The sequence below is a fragment of the Haliotis cracherodii genome, unplaced genomic scaffold (assembly GCF_022045235.1).
Source record: "Haliotis cracherodii isolate W230 unplaced genomic scaffold, xgHalCrac1.p SCAF_12, whole genome shotgun sequence".
NCBI lineage: Eukaryota > Metazoa > Mollusca > Gastropoda > Lepetellida > Haliotidae > Haliotis > Haliotis cracherodii.
Window position 1 is genome coordinate 44,449,711 of NW_027266267.1, and position 25,693 is coordinate 44,475,403.

The following is a 25,693-nucleotide window of genomic DNA, read 5'->3' on the forward strand; positions in this document are numbered from 1 at the left end:
TACCAGGATGGCGTGGATAAGTTGTGCACAGAAATTATGTTTAATTTTATTTTGTTTATTGTCAGAAAACAAAAATGTTTTCGCTGATGGCGTACTCGGGTGTGGAGGATTCGTCAAATCTGACGTTGATATCAATTTTTCTCTGGTTGAGGTAAATTTGGGTTAATAACGTTGATTTGTCATGGATGGCTGTGATTACGAATGATGTTGAATGGAATGAATACAGGTCTAGCCTTAGGCATATCGATGAATGAAGCCATATCATTACATACCGTTGTTAATAATTTCCCAGATTCCATTTCCCATCATCATCATCTAAGTATCAGTGATCGGTCTATTTTGGCACTCTTTATAACATAATGAGTGAGTATGGTTTTACGCAGCTTTTAGCAATATTCCACTAATATCACGGCCGGGGACACCAGAAATGGGCTTCACACATTGTCAGGAATTGAACCTGGGTCTTCGGCGTGACGAGCGAACGCTTTAACCACTCCGCTACCCCACCGCCCCTTAAACATAATGAAAATAATGAAACCAACTTATCAGATACACTTTGTTATCAGGTTATCGTTCACTTGTTTTATGTCCACGCGCTGATCACCAATCAGGCTATTCCTTGGATGTGTTTCCTCACTCCAACTGAAGGCTTCAATTTCAATGTGTGTGTATGTGTGTGTGTGTGTGTGTGTGTGATATTTCACTCTGGTTATCCTAGAAGTAGTGAAAAGGCCAAGGTGCTCTAATCATCATCATCATCATCATAATGTGAGAATCCAGGGTTTGAGATTAATATTTTAGGTCATTTCCAGATTAATTTTTCAAATATGTCCTGTGCTCAAACATGGTCTATGAAAATAATTGGCAATGATCGTGATATAAAAAGAATGTGGTATTGAACTGAACATGCTGAATTGAACATTGAATTTTGAAATATGACATCAGGGTAATATAGGTAATGTCCAATAATTTGATGATGCCTCTTCAGGTAAAGCTGTACACTCCACACGGCAGTATGAAGTATCAGACAGACTGCGCCCCCAACACGGGCTACTACCTCATCCCACTCTATGACAAGGGCGACTTTCTCCTCAAGGTGGAGCCGCCTAAGGGATGGAGTTTTGGTAAGTGGAATTTCCAAAATTACGACTGACCAGCGTTAGAAACTAACAGTTTTCGTCCACTAGTCCTAATGATAACATATAGCAAAACCCTTAAAAATGGCAAATTTCTACTAGTCCTTATGATACCTTTACCATTGGGCAGTTTGGTAAGGACTATAGGACTAGTGCCAATTTCTAACGCTGCTGACTCATCATTTACTTTCACTTGTTGCACTGATATATATTGATTGGTAGTCATTGTAGTAGATGTATCAATCATAATCGTAAACCAGGTAATAAGTATCAAATCTGACCTTAAATGTAGTCTTTGAATAATGTTACACCAAACACATTTTTCTAGTGACAATGAGTTTTGAAGAGGTAATTATTTTCATCCATTGCGCCTTACTTGACACTGCCAACTGTAAATCGTCAATGTGCCAGGTATTTGTCCATCCTGTCTATGAAAAACATGCAAGTATCATGATACATGTTGAATTATGAGCAAGGGATATTGATACGTATCGGATCTCACATTTGGTGTATCACCCATCTTATTGCTTTTTGTTTGTGTCAGAAAGTGTGAGTGCCTTATCGACGTAATAAGCGGGCACGGCGATATTTGCTAATATATTGGCAAGTGAACAAACCCAATTAGCACCCCTTCCGATTGATCAGTGTACACAAGACTTATTTATTTGCGTATAATGCGCACTTGTGCGTTTTATGCACCCTTAATTATGGGCAAATAAGTTCTGGAAAGATATATCTGTCGTATATAAACATTTCAGGCTGTCAGCATAAACCACAAAATTTATCTTTTAACTTTGTTTTTTTCACCAAAATGATATTGTAATAAGAGCCCCCTATTTCTAATTTTGAGAGTGCCCAGGGCGCTTATTACGTCGAATACAATAATACTTAAAATATAAAGGTTGGGTTGGTCTCGTAATCAGAACTTACAGGGCTCTTTGTAGGTCTTTAAACATAATTGTTAGATAACTGTTCCCTTATAACATGTTTAACTTTCCGCCAATAGTTATTGTATATAGTTTGTGGAATCCCCTTGTCTCATGCAAAACAATAAAATAGAGGATATCTTAAACATTTTAAATCATGATGTGTCACGATAACTTTATAGCGAACTGAGTGTTGGAGTGCGAATCATATAACATTCCAGTTGGTGTCCCAATTTGCTGTGCAAGAGTTGTTACCCTTAGTCATGCCAGGATCAGATTAAAGTGCGACAAAGTTGTCACCACTGTCAACATGTAACCTAGTGCAGAGTTTTACGCGGCGCACAAATGTGCATTCAAATACCAAACGTAGAGAATGGACGGAAATAAAATTTTGGGACGCACACTAATATTCATTGTACCTACAACGCATCAAGAGCAGTAATGGGTGTCTGTTATTTCACCCATCAATCATGACCACTGTCCACATGATCACTGATTCATTCCAGACTCTGAAGTAATTATCTAAACGTACCATACACTACGTCATTCGATTATTGTACAGGACTCTCATATTGCCTGCAAGAACCTTTACAATCTCATTAGACCGCCTTCGCGGTCTAGTGGTAGAGTGTCCGCCGGGAGAGCTGAAGGTACGGAGTTCGATCCCCGACCGCGTCATACCAAAAGACGTTAAAAGATGGTACTTGTTGTTAACCTGTCTGGCGCTCGGCATTAAGGGGCTAAAACAAGGACTGGTAGGCTCGGAGTCAGTATGCTGTGTCTGAGTGGGGTATTCATGTTAAACTGCGGCATGGTATCTCAGTGAGCTAGCACTATGAATCGGCATCAGTCCGGACTAGTACAAGCAGTCACACAAACACACACGTACATGCGGGTCGCTATATAAGTGCAATAATCTTGGACGCGACGTTAAACCCCATATCACCTCACCCACAATCTCATTAAAATCAGACCTCACTTCTCGCTACCACTAAACAAAGATCTGAGGACATTCCTTTAGGGGTCATGTCAGAGCGATCTTTCACCCGACCAATCAGAGCATCGCTTACCAGATTATGAAAGTGACAGTCGAATGTGATTTCTAATCATGCAGCCTCGAAAACTTTAACTCCGAACGATAGTTACGGGTTTAACGACTGAATCCATACAATCTGGACCATCTATTAGCCATTCCAGAATGTTCTTTTGTTCAGGTTTCAAATTTGTAATGGAGAATTTGTCAAAATATGTTTCGAAGCGTAGTTGCCAATTTGAAATTAGTGCTGTAAAGCACGAGAAAGCTGCCTTCTGACTGGTCATTCCATTGGTCGGTCAAAGTTCGCGCTTGGTCGGTCCGACGTGACCCGTAATGGGATGTCCTCAGATCTTTGTTTAGCCATGTTAGCGGTAGCGAGAACTAATATATGATGTTAATGAGAATGGGACCTTTAAAATTAAAAATATTTATTTGGGGTCCCCCATGGTCCCCTGGAACCCACTTTTGTAAATCAAGTGCAAGAAATTGGCGTTCACAGTGTTTGAAATTAAGGTGCAGTCATGAAGTCTTATGATATTAACTGCTATGGTATTTGATCGAGGAACCCCCAAGATCTTTAACGTTTGAAATTGGGGTCATATGGGTGTTTTCATGGTTAGTTATGCCCACTGTATGTTTGTCTGCAGAGCCTGAAAGTGTGGAACTCCAAGTGGACGGCGCCACAGACAAGTGCAGTCTTGGGGAGGACATCAACTTTAAGTTCACAGGCTTCTCCATCAATGGAAAGGTTCGTATCAAGTTATGTCCCTTCTCATTCTTTGTAGCTCGCTCGGACGTCCGGGTAACACCGTACAATCTTCCTCAGAAATACTCACACACTTCCTGTAATTATTTTGAAACTTATTGTGTTATAGGTGATCAGCAAAGGGGAGACTGATGGTCCGTCAGGGGTCAAGGTCACAGTTACACCTGCTGGGACAGATGAGGTGCTGCAGACAGTTACCACGGCAACGGATGGAAGGTAGGCAAATGTCACAGGATGAAACTGCTTTGTTGAAGTCCATGTTGGAGCCATTTTGAAAAGTTCGTTTGTTGACTCACAAGTCATATTTATTATAAAAGCCTTGGTATGTGTGTACCTTTACATAACAGAGGCGGGTTAGAATAGGTCTTCGGCAACCCATGCTTGCTGTGAAAGATGACTCTGCGTGTCATAAGAGGCGACTGACGGGATCGGGTGGTCAGACTCGCTGACTTGGTTGATGCAGGTCATCATATTCCAATATCGTGAATCGATGCTCATGATGTCAATCACAGGATTGTCAGGCCCAGACTCAAATATTTACAGGTTGCCGTCATAACTGGACTATTGCTGAGTGCGGTGTTAAACAACAACTAAACCATGTAAACAAACAAAACTGTACATAACCCCTGATGGGTGAATCAAGTAACCATGGTAAGAGTAGTTCTGAAAGGTGCATTTCCAACATATTCTTTCAAAAGTCTGTGGATTTTTGAAGTTGAAATTTGTGTGCATGATCACAGGAAATTCGACCCAAGATATTTTTTTCTTAAAATCAGTGAGTGAGTGAGTATGGTTTTACACCGCTTTTAGCAATATCACAGCGGGGGACACCAGAAATGGGCTTCACACATTGTACCCATGTCAGGAATCGAACCTGGGTCTTCGGTGTGGGGCTTTAAAATCAGTCGTAAAATCATTGTTGTACATGCCAGGTGACACGCTGTTATGCATCTGAAACCCTTCTCCAAGCAGCATAAGACTGAATATGCTGTGCAGAGTTGCGTCCCTTGGGCACGCCAGAAACCTATGATTGTGGGTTCGAATCCCGGTTCACCTCGATTATGTTTCTAGGTTTGTCAGCACCATACCCGTGCTCGTGGGTTTCACCGAAGTGGTAAACATCTGAGACCTGCATCACTTCGGGCTTTCCTCCCACATTAAGCTGACACACCGTGATATAACTGTAATACTGTTAAAAGCGACGTTAAACCCAACTCACTCACTCAAGCATAAGACTGAACTCCTTCACTCACTCAGTCAACAGTGTCAGGTTAAGCATGTTTAGAGTTTTCATGTAATGGCGTTCCTGTGTTTAGTTTCAGCTTCTCTCACATCCTACCTGGCGACTACGTCGTGAAGGCGACGCACCCAACGTGGCGCCTCCAGCAGGTACGTCTCACGCGACAGGACCAGGGATGTAGAATGGATTCGTAGCACTGGGTACACAGATACTGAGTGCTTTACCGATTCCCAGCTACTGTTGTTGTTTGTCACCGCCTCCGTGGTCTAGTGGTAGAGCGTTTGCCCGGAGAGCGGAAGGTCCGGGGTTCGATCCCCGACCGCGTCATACCAAAAGACATTTAAAGGTGGTACTTGTTGTTACCCTGTCTGGCGCGCGGCATTAAGGGGCTAAAACAAGGACTGGTCGGCTCGGAGTCTGTATACTGTGTATGAGTGGGGTATTCATGATAAACTGCGGCATGGTATCTCAGTGAGTTAGCACTATACATCGGCATCAGTCCGGACTAGTACAAGCAGCCTCACACACACACACACACGTACATGCACGTCGCTATATAAGTGCAATAAAAAACCCATTTCAGCTCACCACCTGTTGTTTTTCACCCTGAAATAAATGCAATTACCATGAATATTGAAACTATTTATGTCTTTCTTATGGTGAGTGCACTTATGTGATAACAAAAAGAGTAAACAATGTTTAAGAATAGGTCTGAAATGATCTAACTGAATTCCAACACAGCTTAATGGAAACTGACACCTCGAAAATTCTAGGTTTGTGTTCATGCTGTCAACCCCTGGTTTGTGTTATCCATTAGCATGCCTCGGTGTTAAATTGATGACTTGGTGTTTTAGATGTTTCATAAATTTACATGTGTGCTCGAGTATGTCATATATGATGCTGGTGTACCTAATTCTGTTGCTATGGTTACAGGGTGAGACGAAGGTGACCGTTGCCAGTGACAACGCCAACACAGGAAGCAGCCTTGTGATTGCTGGGTATGATGTCACGGTGAGTACACCTGTACCAGGTCACTTTTACAGCTTTAGCACTAGTCCTTTTGTCCTTGCCAAACTGCCCAATAGTTAAGGTTTCACAAGGACTGGTAGAAAAATGTTTTTTTAAAGGGTTTTGCTATATGTTATCATTATAAGAACTAGTAGACTGAAACAGCTAGTTTCTATCACTGTTGGGGGGCACGGGTGGCCCAGTCGTCTAAGCTGCCGCGATTCGCTGTGCAGAGTTGCGTCCCTTGGGCACGCCAGAAACCTATACTTGTGGGTTCGAATCCCGGTTCGCCCCAATTATGTTTCTAGGTTTGTCAGCACCATATCCGTGCTCGTGGGTTTCATCGAAGTGGTAAATGTCTGAGACCTGCATCACTTCGGGCTTTCCTTCCACATTAAGCAGACACGCCGCGATATAACTGGAATACTCCCAAACACGGCGTTAAACCAAACTCACTCACTCACTCACTCTATCACTGTTGTACCTTGGGCATCAATTCTTTTCGTTACCATGGTTGCAGCTGCCTTGAAATGGAGCGTCACAGTGACAGTGACTTTTATGAATGCTGCTTATGTCACAGTAATAACACCTGCGGAGTATTGACCAGGACCCACTTGAACAAACGATCTTAGCGCTAAGACTATTGTAAGCCTATGTTAAAGTATGGGAGTTAAGATCATCTTAGCCCTAAGATCGCTCTGTGCAAGCAGGCCCTGGGCTCCGTCTCACAAAGCGATCTTAATACGTCTCCTAAGTCTATGTTAGTATCACATGGAAGTAATAATAGTCGTAGCTAAGATAGCTTTGTGTAGCAGGGCCCTGAACTGTTCTTACTGCAGTGATCAATAGTCTTTTCACTTGTTTCACAAATTGTACATCAGCTCCCTCCGTTATTTGAAAGGAACGGTGGGGTTAAAGCTTTTGCTCGTCACGCCATAGTCCCTGCGCCAGTTGAACCATTGCTTATCACCCAATGCAATACCTACACACCAGGAACACGATTGTCAAACTTCTGTGTTTAATGGCGGACGTTACAGAGGCCGGGCAAGGGAGATAACTCCGGAGACTTGCCATTATAATAACCACAAACAATAATGATGGCGCTGGTTCAATTCGCCACATGGGTACAATGTATGAAGCCCATTTCCGATGTCCCGAGATGAAATATTGCTAACAGCGACGTATGACCATTGTCACTCACTCACCATTGTTTGAAAGGTGGCCTAATGGATGGTTCGCTCTTCATGTCGAAGTCCAGGTTTCATTCTGGCAGAGTGAAACCCAACTCACTCAATATTTTATAGTGGGAACTGTCTTTGATTTCCAGGGTTCCGTGTCAAGTGAAGGGGATCCGATTAGAGGGGTGAACTTCGTACTCTTCTCCGATAAAGTTAAAAAACAGGTGAGATGTGAATGGTGTTATTTTTGTTAACAATTAGAGAATACCTGTGCAGATATGAATATTCCCTTTCGAGTGAACTGTGTGGGTTCTGAAGGACTGGCAGCATTCATTCACAAAGGCAGATAACCCGTATTTCGGAGTGTCAAGTACATCGTGTATACCTATATTGTATATAAGTGTATATTGACCGGTTAAATACGGCTCTGACTGGTGTATTGAAGGCCTGTCAATCCCTATGTGCTACAATACACAGGGGCGGTCGGGTAGCCCAATTGTGGTGTCCCCAGCCGAGATATTGCTGGAATATTGCAAAAAGCTCACTCACTCACTCACTCTTCTTTTGAGTGGTAAATCCTGATTACTATTTGTACTTGTTGTTGTGATTTATTCGTGTTAACTTATTCTTCGAAACATTCAAATTTCAGTTTAGTAATACTTTAGATCCAGTGAATGTAATTTTTGGGTTCGATGATTCATTCTAATGTGTTGATTTTCTGAATGACAACCATTTTTGAAGGGTTATGGTAAACTTCTGGGAACCGCATACGGGAAGGGGTGGTCGGGTAGCCGTCACGCCGAAAACGCCGAAAACCCGGGTTCGAATCCCCACATGGGTACAATGTGTGAAGTCCATTTCTGGTGTTCCCCGCCGTGATATTGCTGGAATATTGCTAAAAGCGGCGTAAACTCACTCACTCACTACAATACGCAATGTTCCACTTAGCTGAATGCTGTGATTTGTCACATGGAAAGGCCCATTGTATTTTGTATGTATAATGACATTCAGTCAAACCGATAAAGCCATACCAGGAACAATCTCATTCAAATAAGATCTTAGTTCTCGCTGCCTCTAAACAAAGATCTGAGGACATCCTTTATGAGATTGTACCCGGATTCACCTGAAGCAATACGATGTAGTTTTTAACTCCACGCAATTTATAAGTAAGAGCAATTTTCCCTGAAATTTGTACCAATCTCATTAAAATCAGATCTTTGTTCTTGTTACCGCTAGACAAAGATCTCAAGACATGCCATTATTGGTCATGTCAGAATGGCCTTTCTTCCAACCAGTCAGAGCTTCACTTTCCAGACATCCGGAATGTGTTTTTTTAATCATGCAGCCTTGAAAACACACTGATTGAAATTATTGTCTTTTTCAACGGGATAAACATTTTAATGGAAGAGACTTTGCATAGGCTATGGGATGTACTGCTATACAATCTTAGTCATCTTTTAGACATCCTAGAAAGTTCTTTCGTGATTTCGACCCGTGAAGATCCGGGGTAGAATAGGTCTTAAGCAACCCATGCTTGCCGTAAAAGGCGACTATGCTTGTCGTAAAAGGCAACCAACAGGATCGGGTGGTCAGACTCGATTATTTACTGCCGTCATATAGCTTGAATATTGCTGAGTGCGGCGTTAAACAACAAACCAACCAATCTTTCGTGATTTCAGTCTTTCAGTTTTGAAATTTGGAATTGAGAACAGGGTTTAAATATTTTTCAAAGCATGGTCTAAAAAGGAAGCCGCCAGTTTGAACCTAGTTCCATATAGCTCCAGAAAGCTGCTTTCTGATGTTAAATATAGACTTCATGTTAGTCATTTTATTGGTCAGTCAAAGTTCACGAAAAATCATTCTGACGTGACCTGTAATGGGATCCTCAGATCTTCGTTTGGCGGTAGCAAGAACTAAGATCTGATTTTGATGAGATGAAACTTGTAGCCATGAGTCGAACATGCACATTATACACAAGTGTGGTATATTCACAGGAATATACGGTAACTTCACTGTACCTTAACTCTCATTTGGTTAGTGACCCGTGAAGATTCTGGGGTAGAATAGGTCTTCAGCAACCCAGGCTTGGCGTAAAAGGTGACTATGCTTGTCGTAAAAGGCGACTTACGGTATCGGGTGGTCAGGCTCTCTGACTTGGTTTGATGCCTGCATAGATCCCAATTGCGTGGATCGATGCTCCTGATAACAATCACTGGATTGTCTGGTCCAGACTCGATTATTTCCAGACCGCCGTCATATAGCTGGAATATTGCCGAGTGCGGCGCTAAACAACAAACCAACCAAGCAACTCATTTGGTTAGTTATGTTAAAACTGCTAATTGGCAAAGTTCAAAGTGGGAATCTACACATGTGTTGTTTCGTTGTAGGACGTGTCTGGCTGTGAGAGCAAGCCTGTGAAGGGCTTCACATCCACGATAGGAACACCCCTGTGTCACGTGATATCGGCAGCAAACGGTGCCTTCAGCTTCCCCTCTCTGCCCACTGGCAAATACACCATCGTGAGTCGGCCATTACACCACATTTGTTGTCCTGCTTGATCTCGGACCCTTGGTCCATAGTTTCAATGAAACCAGTGTAGTAATCTGGAGCAGTACAACTTCAGAACAGTCAGTGAATACTAGTGTGTTCTGTGCCTGGAATTTTGGGTTAAAATTGACGTTTATGTGAAAACCCCCGAAAAGGTGTATTTGGCTTGTTTATTCATGTAATCAACAATTATGGCTATTATATACTACTCAAAACAGGTTAATTATACCCCCCGTCCGCACGTCCAAAAACTTTGTCTGCGCGATTTCTCTTAAACTATTCAGTGTATTCATCTCTAACTTTGTACATATAATCTGTGTCGTATGGAAGGGTGAAGCAAAAGAAAGAAATTGTTTTTATTAATTTTCCATTTTTTAATGAATTTTTCAAACCCTAACCCTATCCATATTTAATTTGAAACTACTGACACACTAGGCGGGTCAGGGGTATTAGTGAGTCACGCTCACTTTTGCCCTTGTTAGAAGGCTGTGTTGCAATAATTTAATTTCAGTGTATGAATGACCAGATTGTTTAATACGTGTATCTAAATACGTTTTGCCAGGGCTATGCTAAAAATGTTCCCAATCGGACATTTTGAGACATCTCCTGAGACCTACACTGGGTACCCGGGTAGGGTTGGGTAATAGAGGGGTGGGTACCCAGGTAGTATATTTGGACTCGTCCCAGCCCTAATTGTATACATTCTTCTTGTTGCCAGGTGCCCTTCTATAAAGGCGAGCACATCACATTTGACGTGGTGCCAGCCAAGCTGGAGTTTGTTGTTGGCCATCAGTCAATCAAACTCGAGGTGAGTGAACTTAACAGCTGTTACCATGGTTACCTTATATAATAGGGATATAGACTGCCTCCTTGGTCTAGTGGATCGAGTGTCTGGCTGGAGAGAGGAAGGTTGGGGGTTCCATCCCCTGCGCGTCATACCAAAAAACGTTAAACAAATGATACTTCTTGTTATTAGATGGGTCTTCAGCAACTCATGCTTGCCGTAAAAGGCGACTAACGGGATTGGGTGGTCAGGCTCGCTGACTTGGTTGATGCATGTCATCGTATCCCAATTGAGTGGATCGAGGCTCATGATGTCATTCACTGGATTGTCTAGCCCAGACTCAATTATTTATAGCTGGAGTGCAGCGTTAACCGACAAGCACACATATACTGTATTGGCAATGTTAGCTGCGTAGCTTGGATTCATACGTGTGGCAGTGTATGTTATCAGCTGTGTGTTGTTGCTACTGTGGCTTAAAACTTTATTCATTCACTCCATCTGATGTTCTGTTACAGAAGGGTTTCCAGGTGGCAGGCTTTTCGGTGTCCGGACGAGTACTGGATGCACCCAAGGTAGGGACAGTTACATAGTGACCAGAACAGATGAAGCAAGAATTTATTTTGGCATGCTTCCTCAGTTCTTGGCATCAGTCAGCCCTTGCTTCAACCCAGAAGCTTTGTTCAAGATGGACCTGTGAAGATCCGGGGTAGAATAGGTCTTTAGCAACCCATGCTTGCAGTAAAAGGCGACTTTGCTTGTCGTAAAAGGCGACTAACAGGATCGGGTGGTCAGACCTGCTGACATGGTTGATGCATGTCATCGATCCCAATTGCGTGGATCGATGTTCATGTTGTCAATCACTGGATTGTCTGGTCCAGACTCGATTACTTACAGACCGCCGTCATATAGCTGGAATATTGCTGAGTGTGGCGTTAAACAACAAACCAACCAATTGTTCAAGATGATAGAATATTCTGATTGTTCCAGGGTGTGGGTATTGGCAAGGCCAAGGTGACCTTGGACGGCAAGGCGCAGACGACTACTGCCTCTGACGGCCTGTATCACCTGGACAACATGAAGACCGGCACCTACACTCTCAATGTGGAGACTGACCACATCTTCTTTGATGAGCTGAGTGTGAAGATCACGCCCAACACTCCCCAGCTGCCTGACATTGTGGCCTCGGGGTACGTCCTCTCAATTCCATGTTTGGCTCCCATGGTTTATCATGAGAACATCTGTCTGCTACCCTATCAGCTCCCCTGAATGAAATTTAACTGAGCTTATGTCGTCGAGTGTTGTCCGTCTTCCGGTTGACAGTACGTCTGGGGTTAGTTGTCATCGACTCTGAAGCTACAAAATCTGTTGAGCTGAAACTTTATCACTACAATTCTGATCCGATTTTCAACAAGACGGCCTCTTGAAGCCTGCATTTGTTTTAGATAAGGCTGCCTCTTGAAGCCTGCAGGTGTTTTAAACAAGGCTGCCTCTTGATGCCTGCAGTTGTTTTAGACAAGGATGCCTCTTGACATGCTTGATGCCTGCAGTTGTTTTAGACAAGGCTGCCTCTTGACATGCTTGATGCCTGCAGTTGTTTTAGACAAGGCTGCCTCTTGACATGCTTGATGCCTGCAGTTGTTTTAGACAAGGCTGCCTCTTGACATGCTTGATGCCTGCAGTTGTTTTAGACAAGGCTGCCTCTTGACATGCTTGATATCTGCAGTTCTTTTAAACAAGGCTGCCTCTTGATGCCTGCAGCTGTTTTGCAAATTGAGGGAGTTGCCTCCCTTAGACATGCCAGTATCCAATGGTTGTGATTCAAGGTTTGTGGTACACATCTAGGACCTGCATCATTTACATCTATCCTTCCACGCCGTCTGCGTACAAGCTTACATCATATAGCTGGAATATTGCTGAGTGTTGTGTTAAGCTACAAGCAACCAAATCTTTTTTCAGCTGAAATGCCCTGTGAAAACCCGCTCACCCCGTGGGGATTCCGGGTTAGATTAGGTCCCCAGCAACCTGTGCTGGTTCTGGGAGGCACTGAATGGATCGGATGGTCAGACTCAGTGACTTGGTTGATACCGTACCATCATAATTCTGCATCATGGATTGTTGCTCCTGTTATCAATCGGGGGCGCGGGTGGCCCAGTCGTCTAAGGCGCCATGATTCACTGTGCAGAGTTGCGTCCCTTGGGCACGCCAGAAACCTATGATTGTGGGTTCGAATCCCGGTTCGCCCCTATTATGTTTCTAGGTTTGTCAGCACCATACCCGTGCTCGTGGGTTTCATCGAAGTGGTAAACGTGTGATACCTGCATCACTTCGGGCTTTCCTCCCACATTAAGCTGACACGCCGTGATATAACTGGAATAATGTTAAAAGCAGCGTTAAACCCAACTCACTCACTTTCTCATATTACAATGACTGGATTGTCTGGTTCAGACCTGTTTATTTACAGGATTAAACAAACAACTCACTCGTTACTGACTATTCTGTCTAGGTTCAGCATGTGTGGCGAGGTGGTCATCGACCGTGTCCCCGAGGGGCTCAACCAGGTCCCCGTTCAGAGGAAGGTCATCTACTATCCAGAAGGTCGTGGGTCTGACGCAGTGTCCATCACCACAGACTCTGCTGGCAAGTTCTGTGCCCGAGTCAAACCAGGCAAATATGTCGTCAAAGTAAGTAACATGTAAGGTGACTTGCTGTTGTTTGGAACCAAATAAATGTGTGATTGTTGAACAAGATTTATGCCTTGGATGATAATGTTGTAAAGGATTTCGTTTTTTGGGGTCACATATGTGTTTGTTGCCATTGACCTAAGTATTTCCAGATGATGTTCCTTATTAATGTCCTTTGTTGTATAAGTCCTATAATTTTGAAAGCGGCACTATTATTATTTCACCTGGCGACAGGTTCATCTGAGCGAGCAGGAGGTGAAGGCTGGCCTGACCCTGGCTCCGGCAGAACGCGTCGTCATCATCAAGAGCAAGCCTGTGTCCGACGTCCGCTTCTCTCAGTTCCGGGCCAAGGTGCATGGAGCGGTCACATGTATGGGTGAGTGAGCACACCAAGGGGAGATAACCATCGTCAGGGATTTTTATCCTCCCGTTGTTTATAAGCGATCAGCATGTCCATTTTCCGTTTTGATGATTTGAGATTCTTATTTTTTTGTTTTTTTCTATGACAAGTTGGACTTTTACTGAGAATGAGGGCAGTGCAGGGCCCCGTTCCACAGAGCCATCTTAGCGCTAAGGTGATCTTAACTCCCATACTTTAACACTGGCTTACGATGGTCATAGCGCTAAGATCGCTTTGTGGAACAATGCCCTGGAGGAGAAGTCCTAAACCATTGAATATTTCTTGTTGATGTTTTTCTGTACGTATCAGTCTAGTGGGGAACTGGTGCCTCTTGATTATTTTTATTTTTTTAATTAATGTGTTTATGTTTTCATGACAAGTTGGACTAAAAATAAGGCTAGTGCTCGTTTTTGGAACAGAACTCCAGAACTTTTGAAAATTTCTTAATTAAACTTGCTATACAGATCTAGAGGTGAACTGGTGCCTTTTGATGATTTGGAATTTTGAAAAATACTGAAGAGCATTATTTTTGTCTCAATGTGTGTCTCCATGTGTGTCTCCGTGTGTGTCTCCATGTGTCTTCATGTGTCTCCATGTGTCTCCATGTGTGTCTCCATGTCTCCATGTGTATCTCCATGTGTCTTCATGTGTCTCCATGTGTCTGCATGTGTGTCTCCATGTGTGTCTCCATGTGTCTCCATGTCTCTCCATGTGTCTCCATGTGTGTCTCCATGTGTCTCCATGTGTGTCTCCATGTGTGTCTCCATGTGTCTCCATGTGTCTCCATGTGTCCCCATGTGTCTCCATGTGTCTCCATGTGTGTCTCCATGTGTGTCTCCATGTGTCTCCATGTGTGTCTCCATGTGTCTCCATGTGTCTCCATGTGTGTCTCCATGTGTGTCTTCATGTGTGTCTCCATGTGTCTCCATGTGTGTCTCCATGTGTCTCCATGTGTGTCTCCATGTGTCTCCATGTGTGTCTCCATGTGTGTCTTCATGTGTGTCTCCATGTGTGTCTCCATGTGTCTCCATGTGTCTCCATGTGTGTCTCCATGTGTTACAGAGAAGTGTGGCCACATAGACATGTCTCTGGACTCCCTCAGTCGGGCCGACTCCAAGCAGGTGGTGCAGGTGAGACATGATGATGATGATGATGATGATGATGATGATGATGATGATGGAGATGAAAGAGGAACATGTCACAGTACTATGTTGGTGTCCCCTTACCACTGCTGAAGATCCGGGGTAGAACAGGTCTTCAGCAACCCATGCTTGTCATAAAAGGCAACAATGCTTGTCGTACGAGGCGACATGGGATCAGGTGGTCAATCTCGCTGACTTGGTTGATGCATGTCATCGTATCCCAATTGTGTGGATCGATACTCATGATATTAATCACTGGATTGTCTGGTTAAGACTCGATTATTTACAGACTGCATATAACTGGAATATTGCTGAGTGCAACGTTACCAAACAAACAAACAAACAAACAAACAAACAAACTACTACTGATAAAAGTGATCATGATTGTAATGCGTAGTGCATGAGCACCCAATCTTTTGGCCTCAAGCAATGAGAGAACAGATTGTTTTCATTATGTTATTGCTCTGTTCTTATCACATTCCTCAGTATTTGTCAGTATTTGTCACTGGGCGGTCAGGTGCCTAATGGTTAAAGCATTCCCTCGTCACGCCGAAGACCCGGGTTCGATTCCAGACATGGGTACAATGTGTGAAGCCCATTTCTGGTGTCCCCTGCCGTGATATTGCTGGAATATTGCTAAAAGCGGCGTAAAACCATACTCACTCACTCACTCACTCAGTATTTGTCACCTTACTTCCAGGTTCAAGAATCAGCGAAGGGAAATACATTCTCCTTTGAAAACGTTTTACCTGGAAAATACAAAGGTAAGTTTGTGGGTAACTGCAGGTCTTATGTTCATGATAGCGTTAACTGGATCTCTGCTACAGTGAACAGTGATGGGACTTGTTAACCTTGCTGTTTGACAAGGTTCAGATTTGGTAGAATTATAAAAGCAGACATGTGTCTGCATGATGTGCTGGGGAAGTCTGCACTGACAGACGACCCCACAACTTCTCTGACCTATCCCACACCTACCTACCCTACCCCACACCGATCCACCCCTCTCTGACCTACCCTACCAGCCCTTAATGACCTACCCCACACCTACCTAACGCTGCCACACCGATCCATCCCTATCTGACCTACCCTACACACCCCTAAGTGACCTATCCCACACCTACCTAACGCTGCCACACCTATCTACCTATCTCACCCCACTATGGGTCTTGTGTGTATGTTATTATCAACTGTATCTATGCGTCAGTGAACTTGGATGGTAGAATTGTAAACAGACATGTGAAGACTATTAACCCCCACCGACCCACCCCTCACTGCCCTCCCTCCACCGACCCACCCCTCACTGCCCTCCCTCCACCGACCCACCCCTCACTGCCCTCACTCCACCGACCCACCCCTCACTGCCCTCCCTCCACCCACCCCTCACTACCCTCCCTCCACCGACCCACCCCTCACTGCCCTCCCTCCACCGACCCACCCCTCACTGCCCTCACTCCACCGACCCACCCCTCACTGCCCTCCCTCCACCCACCCCTCACTACCCTCCCTCCACCGACCCACCCCTCACTGCCCTCCCTCCACCGACCCACCCCTCACTACCCTCCCTCCCTCCACCCACCCCTCACTACCCTCCCTCCCTCCACCCACCCCTTACTACCCTCCCTCCACCCACCCACCCCTCTCTGCCCTCCCTCCACCGACCCACCCCTCACTGCCCTCCCTCCACCGACCCACCCCTCACTGCCCTCCCTCCACCGACCCACCCCTCATTGCCCTCCCTCCACCGACCCACCCCTCACTGCCCTCCCTCCACCGACCCACCCCTCATTGCCCTCCCTCCACCGACCCACCCCTCACTGCCCTCCCTCCACCGACCCACCCCTCACTCCACCGACCCACCCCTCACTACCCTCCCTCCCTCCACCGACCCACCCCTCACTGCCCTCCCTCCACCAACCCATCCCTCACTGCCCTCCCACCCCTCACTGCCCTCCCTCCACCGACCCACCCCTCACTGCCCTCCCTCCACCGACCCACCCCTCACTGCCCTCCCTTCGACTCACCCCTTACTGCCCCCCCTACACCGACCCATTCCTCACTGCCTTCCCTCCACAGACCCACCCCTCACTGCCCTCCCTCCACCAACCCATCCCTCACTGCCCTCCCACCCCTCACTGCCCTCCCTCCACCGACCCACCCCTCACTGCCCTCCCTCCACCGACCCACCCCTCACTGCCCTCCCTTCGACTCACCCCTTACTGCCCCCCCTACACAGACCCACCCCTCACTGCCCTCCCTCCACCAACCCACCCCTCACTACCCTCCCTCCCTCCACCGACCCACCCCTCACTACCCTCCCTCCCTCCACCGACCCACCCCTCACTGACATAATCTTTTTGTGGTGTACAGTAACGATGCTACAGGACAGTTGGTGCTGGAAGGACAAGACCCTGGAGATCGAGGTGGTAGACCAGGATCTGACCGGGGTGGACTTTGTCCAGACTGGATACATCCTCAAGTGCAGCATCTCACATGAAATAACACTGGTGAGTACGGCTGGACGTGTGTAGAACACCATGGAATAACACTGGTGAGTACGGCTGGACGTGTGTAGAACACCATGGAATAACACTGGTGAGTACGGCTTGATGTGTAGAACACCATGGAATAACACTGGTGAGTACGGCTGGACGTGTGTAGAACACCATGGAATAACACTGGTCAGTACGGCTGGACGTGTGTAGAACACCATCGAATAACACTGGTCAGTACGGCTGGATGTGTGTGGAACACCATGAAATAACACTTTGTGAGTACGGCTTGACGTGTGTGGAACACCATGAAATAACACTGGTGAGTACGGCTGGAGGTGTGTAGAACACCATGTAATAACACTGGTGAGTACGGCTGGAGGTGTGTAGAACACCATGGAATAACACTGGTGAGTACGGCTGGATGTGTGTGGAACACCATGAAATAACAGTGGTCATTGACGTCTTAATTCTGCAATGATGTCTTCATGGTAATATGGCTGACTGTGATGTAAAACAACAACACCGCTCACCTGCTTACCTATGTCCGTTCGACGGAAATAACAAAACAGTTAAACAGGCGAATGGTTGTTGTCATTGAAAAACATGGTCATGTAATTTTAAAGTTTTCCTAATGACATACAATCAACTTACCTTCAATGGTGTTTCAGAATTTTGCCCATGAGAAGAAGTCTGGGAGTGTTGGATCCTTCCAGTTGAACAAGGGGACAAACCGGTTCTGTCTGGCTCAACCTGGTGTGTACCGGCTCACGCCAGATTCCTGTCACAAGTTTGAGAAGGATGTCTACACGTATGACACGTGAGTAGAACTCTTGTCATCCATGGAACTGCAGTGAACTTTCAACCTTTTTAATCTGGACTGTACTGTTCCCAGAGAAATCATGTGGATTACTGCATCTTCTTTGTGGGGAGATGTGTTTTGTATACAGTTGCTCCTAACCATGCTAACGGTAGAGGCCTGGAAAGCAGGGCTGTGCACAAACAGGGTTCTAAAGTAACAGGGTTCTGGACTACCAGGGTTCTGGACTGACAGGGATTCTGGACTGACAGGGTTCTAAACTGACAGGGTTTTGGACCGACAAGGTTCTGGACTACCAGGGTGTTCTGTACTGACAGGGTTCTGGACTGACAAGGTTCTGGACTGACAGAGGTTCTGGACTGACAGAGGTTCTGGACTACCAGGGTTCTGGACCAACAGGGTTTTGTCCTAACAGGGTTCTGTACTGCCAGGGTTCTCAGCGAAATAATGATTCTTCCCAATTTGTCTGCCAAGAGGACTTATTTTGGAACCCTAGATAAATCCCTGCATATTTATTCCTGTATGTTAGAACATTACTTAGAAGGAAGAATCCAAGTTGAGCATGCAATGGACGTTTGTTGTGTGTTCCAGGTGGAACCCTCTGATGGTGACGTTGATGGCCGTGCAGCATCTCACCCATGGCTCCATCAGCACACAGGACAAGGTGGACGACATCAAAGTTGTCATCACGTACGTAGATATCATGTCATGACGGAGCCACAGCATATTCTCCGCCATAATGATCCCCAGCTGTTTCCCAGACAGTCATATGGCTGGATTTATACAGAGTGGCATGAACTGACCCAGCCTGCTCATCGACCGCCTCCGTGGTCTAGTGGTAGAGCGTACTCCCGGAGAGCGGAAGGTCCGGGGTTCGATCCCCTACCGCGTCATACCAAAAGACGTTCAAAGGTGGTACTTGTTGTTACCCTGTCTGGCACTCGGTATTAAGGGGCTAAAACAAGGACTGGTTGGCTCGGAGTCAGTATACTGTGTCTGAGTGGGGTATTGATGTTAAACTGCGGCATGGTGAGCTAGCACTATAAATCGGCATCAGTCCGGACTAGTACAAGCAGCCACACACACACGTCGCTATATAAATACAATAATCTTGGACGCGACGTTGGTTAAACTCCTGTCATGCATCAAATATGTGACGCCACTGTCCCTGTGTGAGTCTGGGTAAGAATATAGGTCCTCAGCAACCCATGCTTGCCATCAGAGGCAACTAGACAGGGTGGTTAGACTCACTGACTTGGTTGATGCATTTTATCAACACCCAAGTTGCTTGGATCGATGCTCATGATGTCCGTCACTGGATTGTCTGGTCCAGACTTGATTCAGTACAGACTGCTGTCATATAACTGGAATATTGCGTATTCCGTTTTTCATGTCTATTCCAGACCCGTGAAGATTCCGGGGTAGAATAGGTCTTCAGCAACCCATGCTTGCCGTATAAGGTGACTATGCTTGTCGTAAAAGGCGACTAACGGGATGGGGTGGTCAGGCTCGCTGACTTGGTTGATGCATGTTCTCGGTCCCAATTGCGTGGATCGATGCTCATGATATCAATCACTGGATTGTCTTGTCCAGACTCGATTATTTGCAGACCGCCATCATATAGCTGGAATATTGCTGAGTGCAGCGTTAAACAACAAACAAACAAACAACCTGTCTATTCCCTTCTTGTTCATGGAACCCCAGGGAACAGAGACTGACTGACTTGTGTGTCCTCAGGTCCTCTGTGTCCGATGCCCAGACCGTCCTCGGTCCTCTCAAACCAGAAGCCTCGAAGGACAACAAGCAGCCGGCTAAAGGACCATTTGTGTACAAGTTCTCCCATTGGGCCAAGTAAGGATTATGATCATGACTTTAGGCCAGACTTTTTTCTTGTTTGAGGACAGCGTAAACAACAAACAAACAAGCCAATCTTGTTTTAGTTTTTACAGATTTTCGCCTGAAAATTCAGGTTGGTAGGTCGAATTACATATTTTTTAAATTCCAATTTCAATTTCCTTTTTATTTCCTCATGTGATTAGTCATACATTGTTCTGTTTTGAAGTTTTTGAGATAAAATTTCAACAATTTTTGATTATAGTAGTTGAAGTAATTTATGTTGATAGTGACAGTGAATGAGTAGGCTTATTTCTGGTCAACGGAATAAAAAAGAACACCACTTTTTAATTATTTTTTTTACATTTCCATTTTTTTGGCATCTGCGGATTTGTAAACCATGTTTAATAAAAGTCTGACCTTATAAGTCTTGCTGGTTGGTAGAACAGGTATGTTTTATTAGGAGGAATGTGATGCCTTTTACTTGTTATCTGGTTTTGAAATAGTTGAATTGGTGGAAAAATTACTTCACATCAGAATCAAGTATTTTTCAATAAGAGGTTTCAAATTACAATAACATGCCTCTGATGATATTATGGCTGCATCACCACGCACACACACACGCACACATGCACACAACACAACGCACACACACGCACGCACGCACGCACGCACGCACGCACGCACGCACGCACAGACACACACGCACACACACATGCACTCACACACACACACACACACACACACACACACACACACACACACACACACACACACACACACACACACACACACACACACACACACACACACACACACACACACACACACACACACACACACACACACATATGAATGCTGTGTTGTTTGCCAGTATTAAGAGACTACAATTAGTGTCCCTCCTCTTCTTGCCACAGGACCGGGGAGAAGCTGATGTACACAGTGAAATCTGCCGAGCTGCTGTTCTACCCTCCCGCTGTTGACACAACCATCATTGGAGGTAACACTGGTGGCCATGTGGAAAACACATCACTCTAAACATAGATCTAAGTGCTGCAACACATCTCACTAAACATGGATCTTAGTGCTGCAACACCTCACACTAAACATGGATCTTAGTGCTGCAACACATCTCACTAAACATAGATCTTAATGCTGCAACACATCTCACTAAACATAGATCTTAATGCTGCAACACATCTCACTAAACATGGATCTTAGTGCTGCAACACATCACACTAAACATGGATCTTAATGCTGCAACACATCTCACTAAACATAGATCTTAGTGCTGCAACACATCCCACTAAACATAGATCTTAATGCTGCAACACATCTCACTAAACATAGATCTTAATGCTGCAACACATCACACTAAACATGGATCTTAATGCTGCAACACATCTCACTAAACATAGATCTTAATGCTGCAACACATCTCACTAAACATAGATCTTAATGCTGCAACACATCACACTAAACATAGAACTTAGCACTACAACACATCACACTAAACATGGATCTTAGCACTACAACACATCTCACTAAACATAGAACTTAGCACTACAACACATCTCACTAAACATAGATCTTAATGCTGCAATACATCTCACTAAACATAGATCTTAATGCTGCAACACATCTCACTAAACATAGATCTTAATGCTACAACACATCACACTAAACATAGATCTTAATGCTGCAACACATCACACTAAACATAGATCTTAGTGCTACAACACATCACACTAAACATAGATCATAGTGATGCAAGACCGCACACTAAACATAGATCTTAGTGCTACAACACATCACACTAAATATAGATCATAGTGATGCAAGACCGCACACTAAACATAGATCTTAGTGCTACAACACCTCACACTAAACATAGATCTTAGTGCTGCAACACCGCACACTAAACATAGATCTTAGTGCTACAACACCGCACACTAAACATAGATCTTAGTGCTACAACACATCACACTAAACATAGATCTTAGTGCTGCAACACCTCACACTAAACATAGATCTTAGCGCTAAATGATGTTTTTCTCTGGTGTTTCCCAGACTCCTGCCCCGGGGAGGTGGCTGTGTTCGAGGGCAAGAGGGGAGTGTTTATCTTGGGGCAGGTGAAGCCTGCACTGGAAGGAGTGAAGATTTCCGTCACCGCCCAGGACGGCTCCATCGACACCATCGTCCTCCACACAGAGGCCTCCGGGAAGTTCAAGTATGTGGGCGCAACTAATGATTTCACAAGGACAGAGGACTTGATGCTGTCAAGTTTTAAATGGAAATTACTTAAATCAATAACTTAATATAAATACCACATACAACAGGAATAATATTCAGCTTGTGTCTACATGTGCATATCATGCCACTGTCACTAACGACAGCTGGGCTGGTATTAGAAAGGCTGCTATGTGGCTGTGATATTTGTGACACTGACCTGCTGTGAGACTGTAACCATGGTAACACTGTGTGCCTTCTATGAGACTGTAACCATAGTAACAGTGACCTGCTGCGAGACTGTAACCATGGTAACACTGCGTGCCTTCTATGAGACTGTAACCATAGTAACACTGACCTGCTGCGAGACTGTAACCAGTCTCTGTGCAACTTCTATGAGACTAAACATGGTAATGCTGTTACAGAGTCGGACCCGTGAAGATTCCGGGTTAGAACAGGTCTTCAGCAACCCATGCTTGCCGTAAAAGGCCACTATGCTTGTCGTAAGAGGCAACTAATGGGATCAGATGGACAGGTTTGCTGACTTGGTTGATGCATGTCATCGAACCCAATTGTGTGGATCGATGCTCATGATATCATTCACTGGATTGTCTGGTCCAGACTCAATTATTTACAGGCCGCCGTCATATAGCTGGAATATTGCTGAGTGTGGCGTAAAACAACAAACAAACAAATGTTACAGAGTGGGCCCCCTACACAGCGACGTGATGTATGACGTGTCTGCGGAGAAGACCGGCTACATGCTCACCAAGGAGAAGGGCCAGCAGGCTGTCTTCAGGGCATTCAAACTCGGGGAGGTGCAGGTCACGGTAAGTCCCTTTGTGTTTGCAATGACTGCCTCCGTGGCCTGTCTTCAGGGCATTCAAACTCGAGGAGGTGCAGGTCACGGTAAGTCCCTTTGTGTTTGCAATGACTGCCTCCGTGGCCTGTCTTCAGGGCATTCAAACTCGGGGAGGTGCAGGTCACAGTAAGTCCCTTTGTATTTGGAATGACCGCCTCCGTGGCCTAGTGGTAGAGTGTCTGCGTGGAGAGCAGAAAGGTCAGGGGTTCGATCCCCAGCCTGTTATACCAAAAGATGTTTAAAGATGGTACTTGTTGTTACCCTGCCCGGTGTTCGTCATTAAGGTGCTAAAACAAGGACTGGTCAGCTCTGAGTCTGTGTCTGAGTGGGGTATTCATGTTAAAATGTGTCGCGGTATCTAAGTGGGCTAGCGGTATAAAATTGGCATTAGTCCCGACTAATACAAGCAGCCACACACAATCACACACGTATGTGTACAATTATCTAGAAGGCAACGTTAAGCCATTACCCCTCCCACCTTGTTATGGGAACAAGGCTGGAATAGGTCTCCAGCTGTTGATTGTTAGTCATACTGGGAGACTCCATAGCATAGGGTGTCTCGACAGAATTCATTATTGACTCCTGAAGATTTGGGTTAGAATAGGTCTTCAGCAACCCATGCTTGCTGTCGTAAGAGGCAACTAACAGGATCAGGTGGTCAGGCTCGCTGACTTGATTGATGCATGTCATCTTATCCCAATTGCGTGTGGGGCGGTCGGGTAGCCTTGTGGTTAAAGCGTTCGCTCGTCACGCCGAAGACCCGGGTTCGATTTCCGACATGGGTACAATGTGTGAAGTCCATTTCTGGTGTCCCCGCCGTGATATTTCTGGAATATTTCTACAAGAGTGTAAAACCATGCACACTCACCCAAATGCGTGGATCGATGCTCATGATGTCAATCACTGAATTATTTCGTCCAGACTCGATTATTTAGAGACTGCTGTCATATAGCTGGAATATTGCTGAGTGCGGCGTTAAACAACAAACAAACAAAACATACAAGTTTCTTTAGGAGAAGCATTTACTGATGGAATGTCATTTTTGTTGTGTTTTTGTGTGTGCGCCTTAATTTGATGTGTGGAGTTTTGATGTGGTGTATCTTGATCTGACTGTTGAACTGAATCAGAGAGCCAGATAATGTGATTTTTGAGAAGTGTCACCAGCATTTACTGGACCAATCCCCGGAGGTCAGTAGGGCATGGTTAAACAACAAACTAACAAATCGTTATTTACACGAGGATATGGTATTCCAGGAATATTGCCGGCTGTGCCGTAAGACAAAAAACACACTGAAAATGATGACAAATGTTCAGATGAGTAGACTCTTCTGTCACAGATTGCACAGAGGTTGAAGGCAACAGAATTCCATACCAGGATCTGCTCGTTGATGGTTTGAATCCGACCGCCTCAGTGGTCTTGTGGTAGAGCGTCCGCCCGGAGAGCGGAAGGTCCGGGGTTCGATCACCAGCCGCATCATACTAAAAGATGTTAAAAGCTGGTACTCGTTGTTACCCTGTCTGGCGCTCGGCATTAAGGGGCTAAAACAAGGACTGGTCGGCTCGGAGTCAGTATACTGTGTCTGAGTGGGGTATTCATGTTAAACTGCGGCATGGTATCTCAGTGAGCTAGCACTATAAATCGGCAGTCCGGACTAGTACAAGCAGCCACACAAACACACACACGTACATGCACGTCGCTATATAAGTGAAATAATCTTGGACGCGATGTTAAACCCCATTTCACCTCACCTCACCTGTTGGTTTGAATCCCACGTTCATTGATCCAAGGTCTGCCTGTACCTAATCGTATTTCTAGATTACGTATGTCACATGTTCAGAATGTCACTAACAACACATTGACGACCCTAGGTTGTGGACGAGGCCAAACAGGCGCTGTCAACAGTGCTGTTGTCTCTCAGTGGCGGCAACCAGTACCGCAGCAACAACGTCACCGGAGACAATGGAACCATCGCCTTCACTGCTCTGGTAAGTACTGTGTGCAAGGTTACCTTGCCCATATCTGGGTAGAATAGGTCTTCAGCAACCCATGCTTGCCGTAAAAGGCGTCTATGCTTGTCGTAAGAGGCGACTAACGGATGGGTGGTCAGGCTCGCTTGCTTGGTTGATGCATGTCATCGATCCCAATTGTGTAGATCGATGCTCATGATATCAATCACTGGATTGTCTGGTCCAGACTTTATTATTTACAGGCCACGTCATATAGCTGGAATATTGCTGAGAGCGAGGTTAAACAACAAACAAACAAAACGTACAAGTTTCTTTAGGAGAAACATTTACTGATGGAATGTCATTTTTGTTGTGTTTTTGTGGTTGGTCGAATATGTCCTTGTTGGTTGTTCAGAAATGATGAAATTTTGTAGTGTTGTTGTGTGGATTGTTGTTCTCTTGTCTCTCCTGTTGTTCTCTTGTCTCTCCTGTTGTTCTCTTGTCTCTCCTGTTGTTCTCTTGTCTCTCCTGTTGTTCTCTTGTCTCTCCTGTTGTTCTCTTGTCTCTCCTGTTGTTCTCTTGTCTCTCCTGTTGTTCTCTTGTCTCTCCTGTTGTTCTCTTGTCTCTCCTGTTCTCTTGTCTCTCCTGTTGTTCTCTTGTCTCTCCTGT

At 45.1% G+C, this 25,693-nt stretch overlaps 1 protein-coding gene across 1 annotated transcript in view; it reads left to right on the plus strand.

Annotated features, from left to right (window-relative positions):
* Positions 1-25,693, plus strand: part of LOC139458454 (BOS complex subunit NOMO1-like) — a 43,834-nt gene continuing 18,141 nt past the window's right edge. Inside the window, exons 1-23 of the mRNA XM_071239894.1 lie at positions 1-151; positions 989-1,124; positions 3,746-3,846; positions 3,974-4,080; positions 5,181-5,253; positions 6,038-6,115; positions 7,440-7,514; positions 9,678-9,809; positions 10,556-10,645; positions 11,137-11,193; positions 11,609-11,808; positions 13,125-13,302; positions 13,537-13,678; positions 14,765-14,832; positions 15,545-15,608; positions 17,212-17,348; positions 18,005-18,153; positions 18,745-18,843; positions 19,891-20,004; positions 20,904-20,986; positions 22,057-22,216; positions 22,919-23,045; positions 24,947-25,063. Coding sequence (XP_071095995.1) covers positions 8-151; positions 989-1,124; positions 3,746-3,846; positions 3,974-4,080; positions 5,181-5,253; positions 6,038-6,115; positions 7,440-7,514; positions 9,678-9,809; positions 10,556-10,645; positions 11,137-11,193; positions 11,609-11,808; positions 13,125-13,302; positions 13,537-13,678; positions 14,765-14,832; positions 15,545-15,608; positions 17,212-17,348; positions 18,005-18,153; positions 18,745-18,843; positions 19,891-20,004; positions 20,904-20,986; positions 22,057-22,216; positions 22,919-23,045; positions 24,947-25,063 — 2,631 coding nt within the window. The 5' untranslated portion in view covers positions 1-7. The remainder of the gene's footprint in view (positions 152-988; positions 1,125-3,745; positions 3,847-3,973; positions 4,081-5,180; positions 5,254-6,037; positions 6,116-7,439; positions 7,515-9,677; positions 9,810-10,555; positions 10,646-11,136; positions 11,194-11,608; positions 11,809-13,124; positions 13,303-13,536; positions 13,679-14,764; positions 14,833-15,544; positions 15,609-17,211; positions 17,349-18,004; positions 18,154-18,744; positions 18,844-19,890; positions 20,005-20,903; positions 20,987-22,056; positions 22,217-22,918; positions 23,046-24,946; positions 25,064-25,693) is intronic.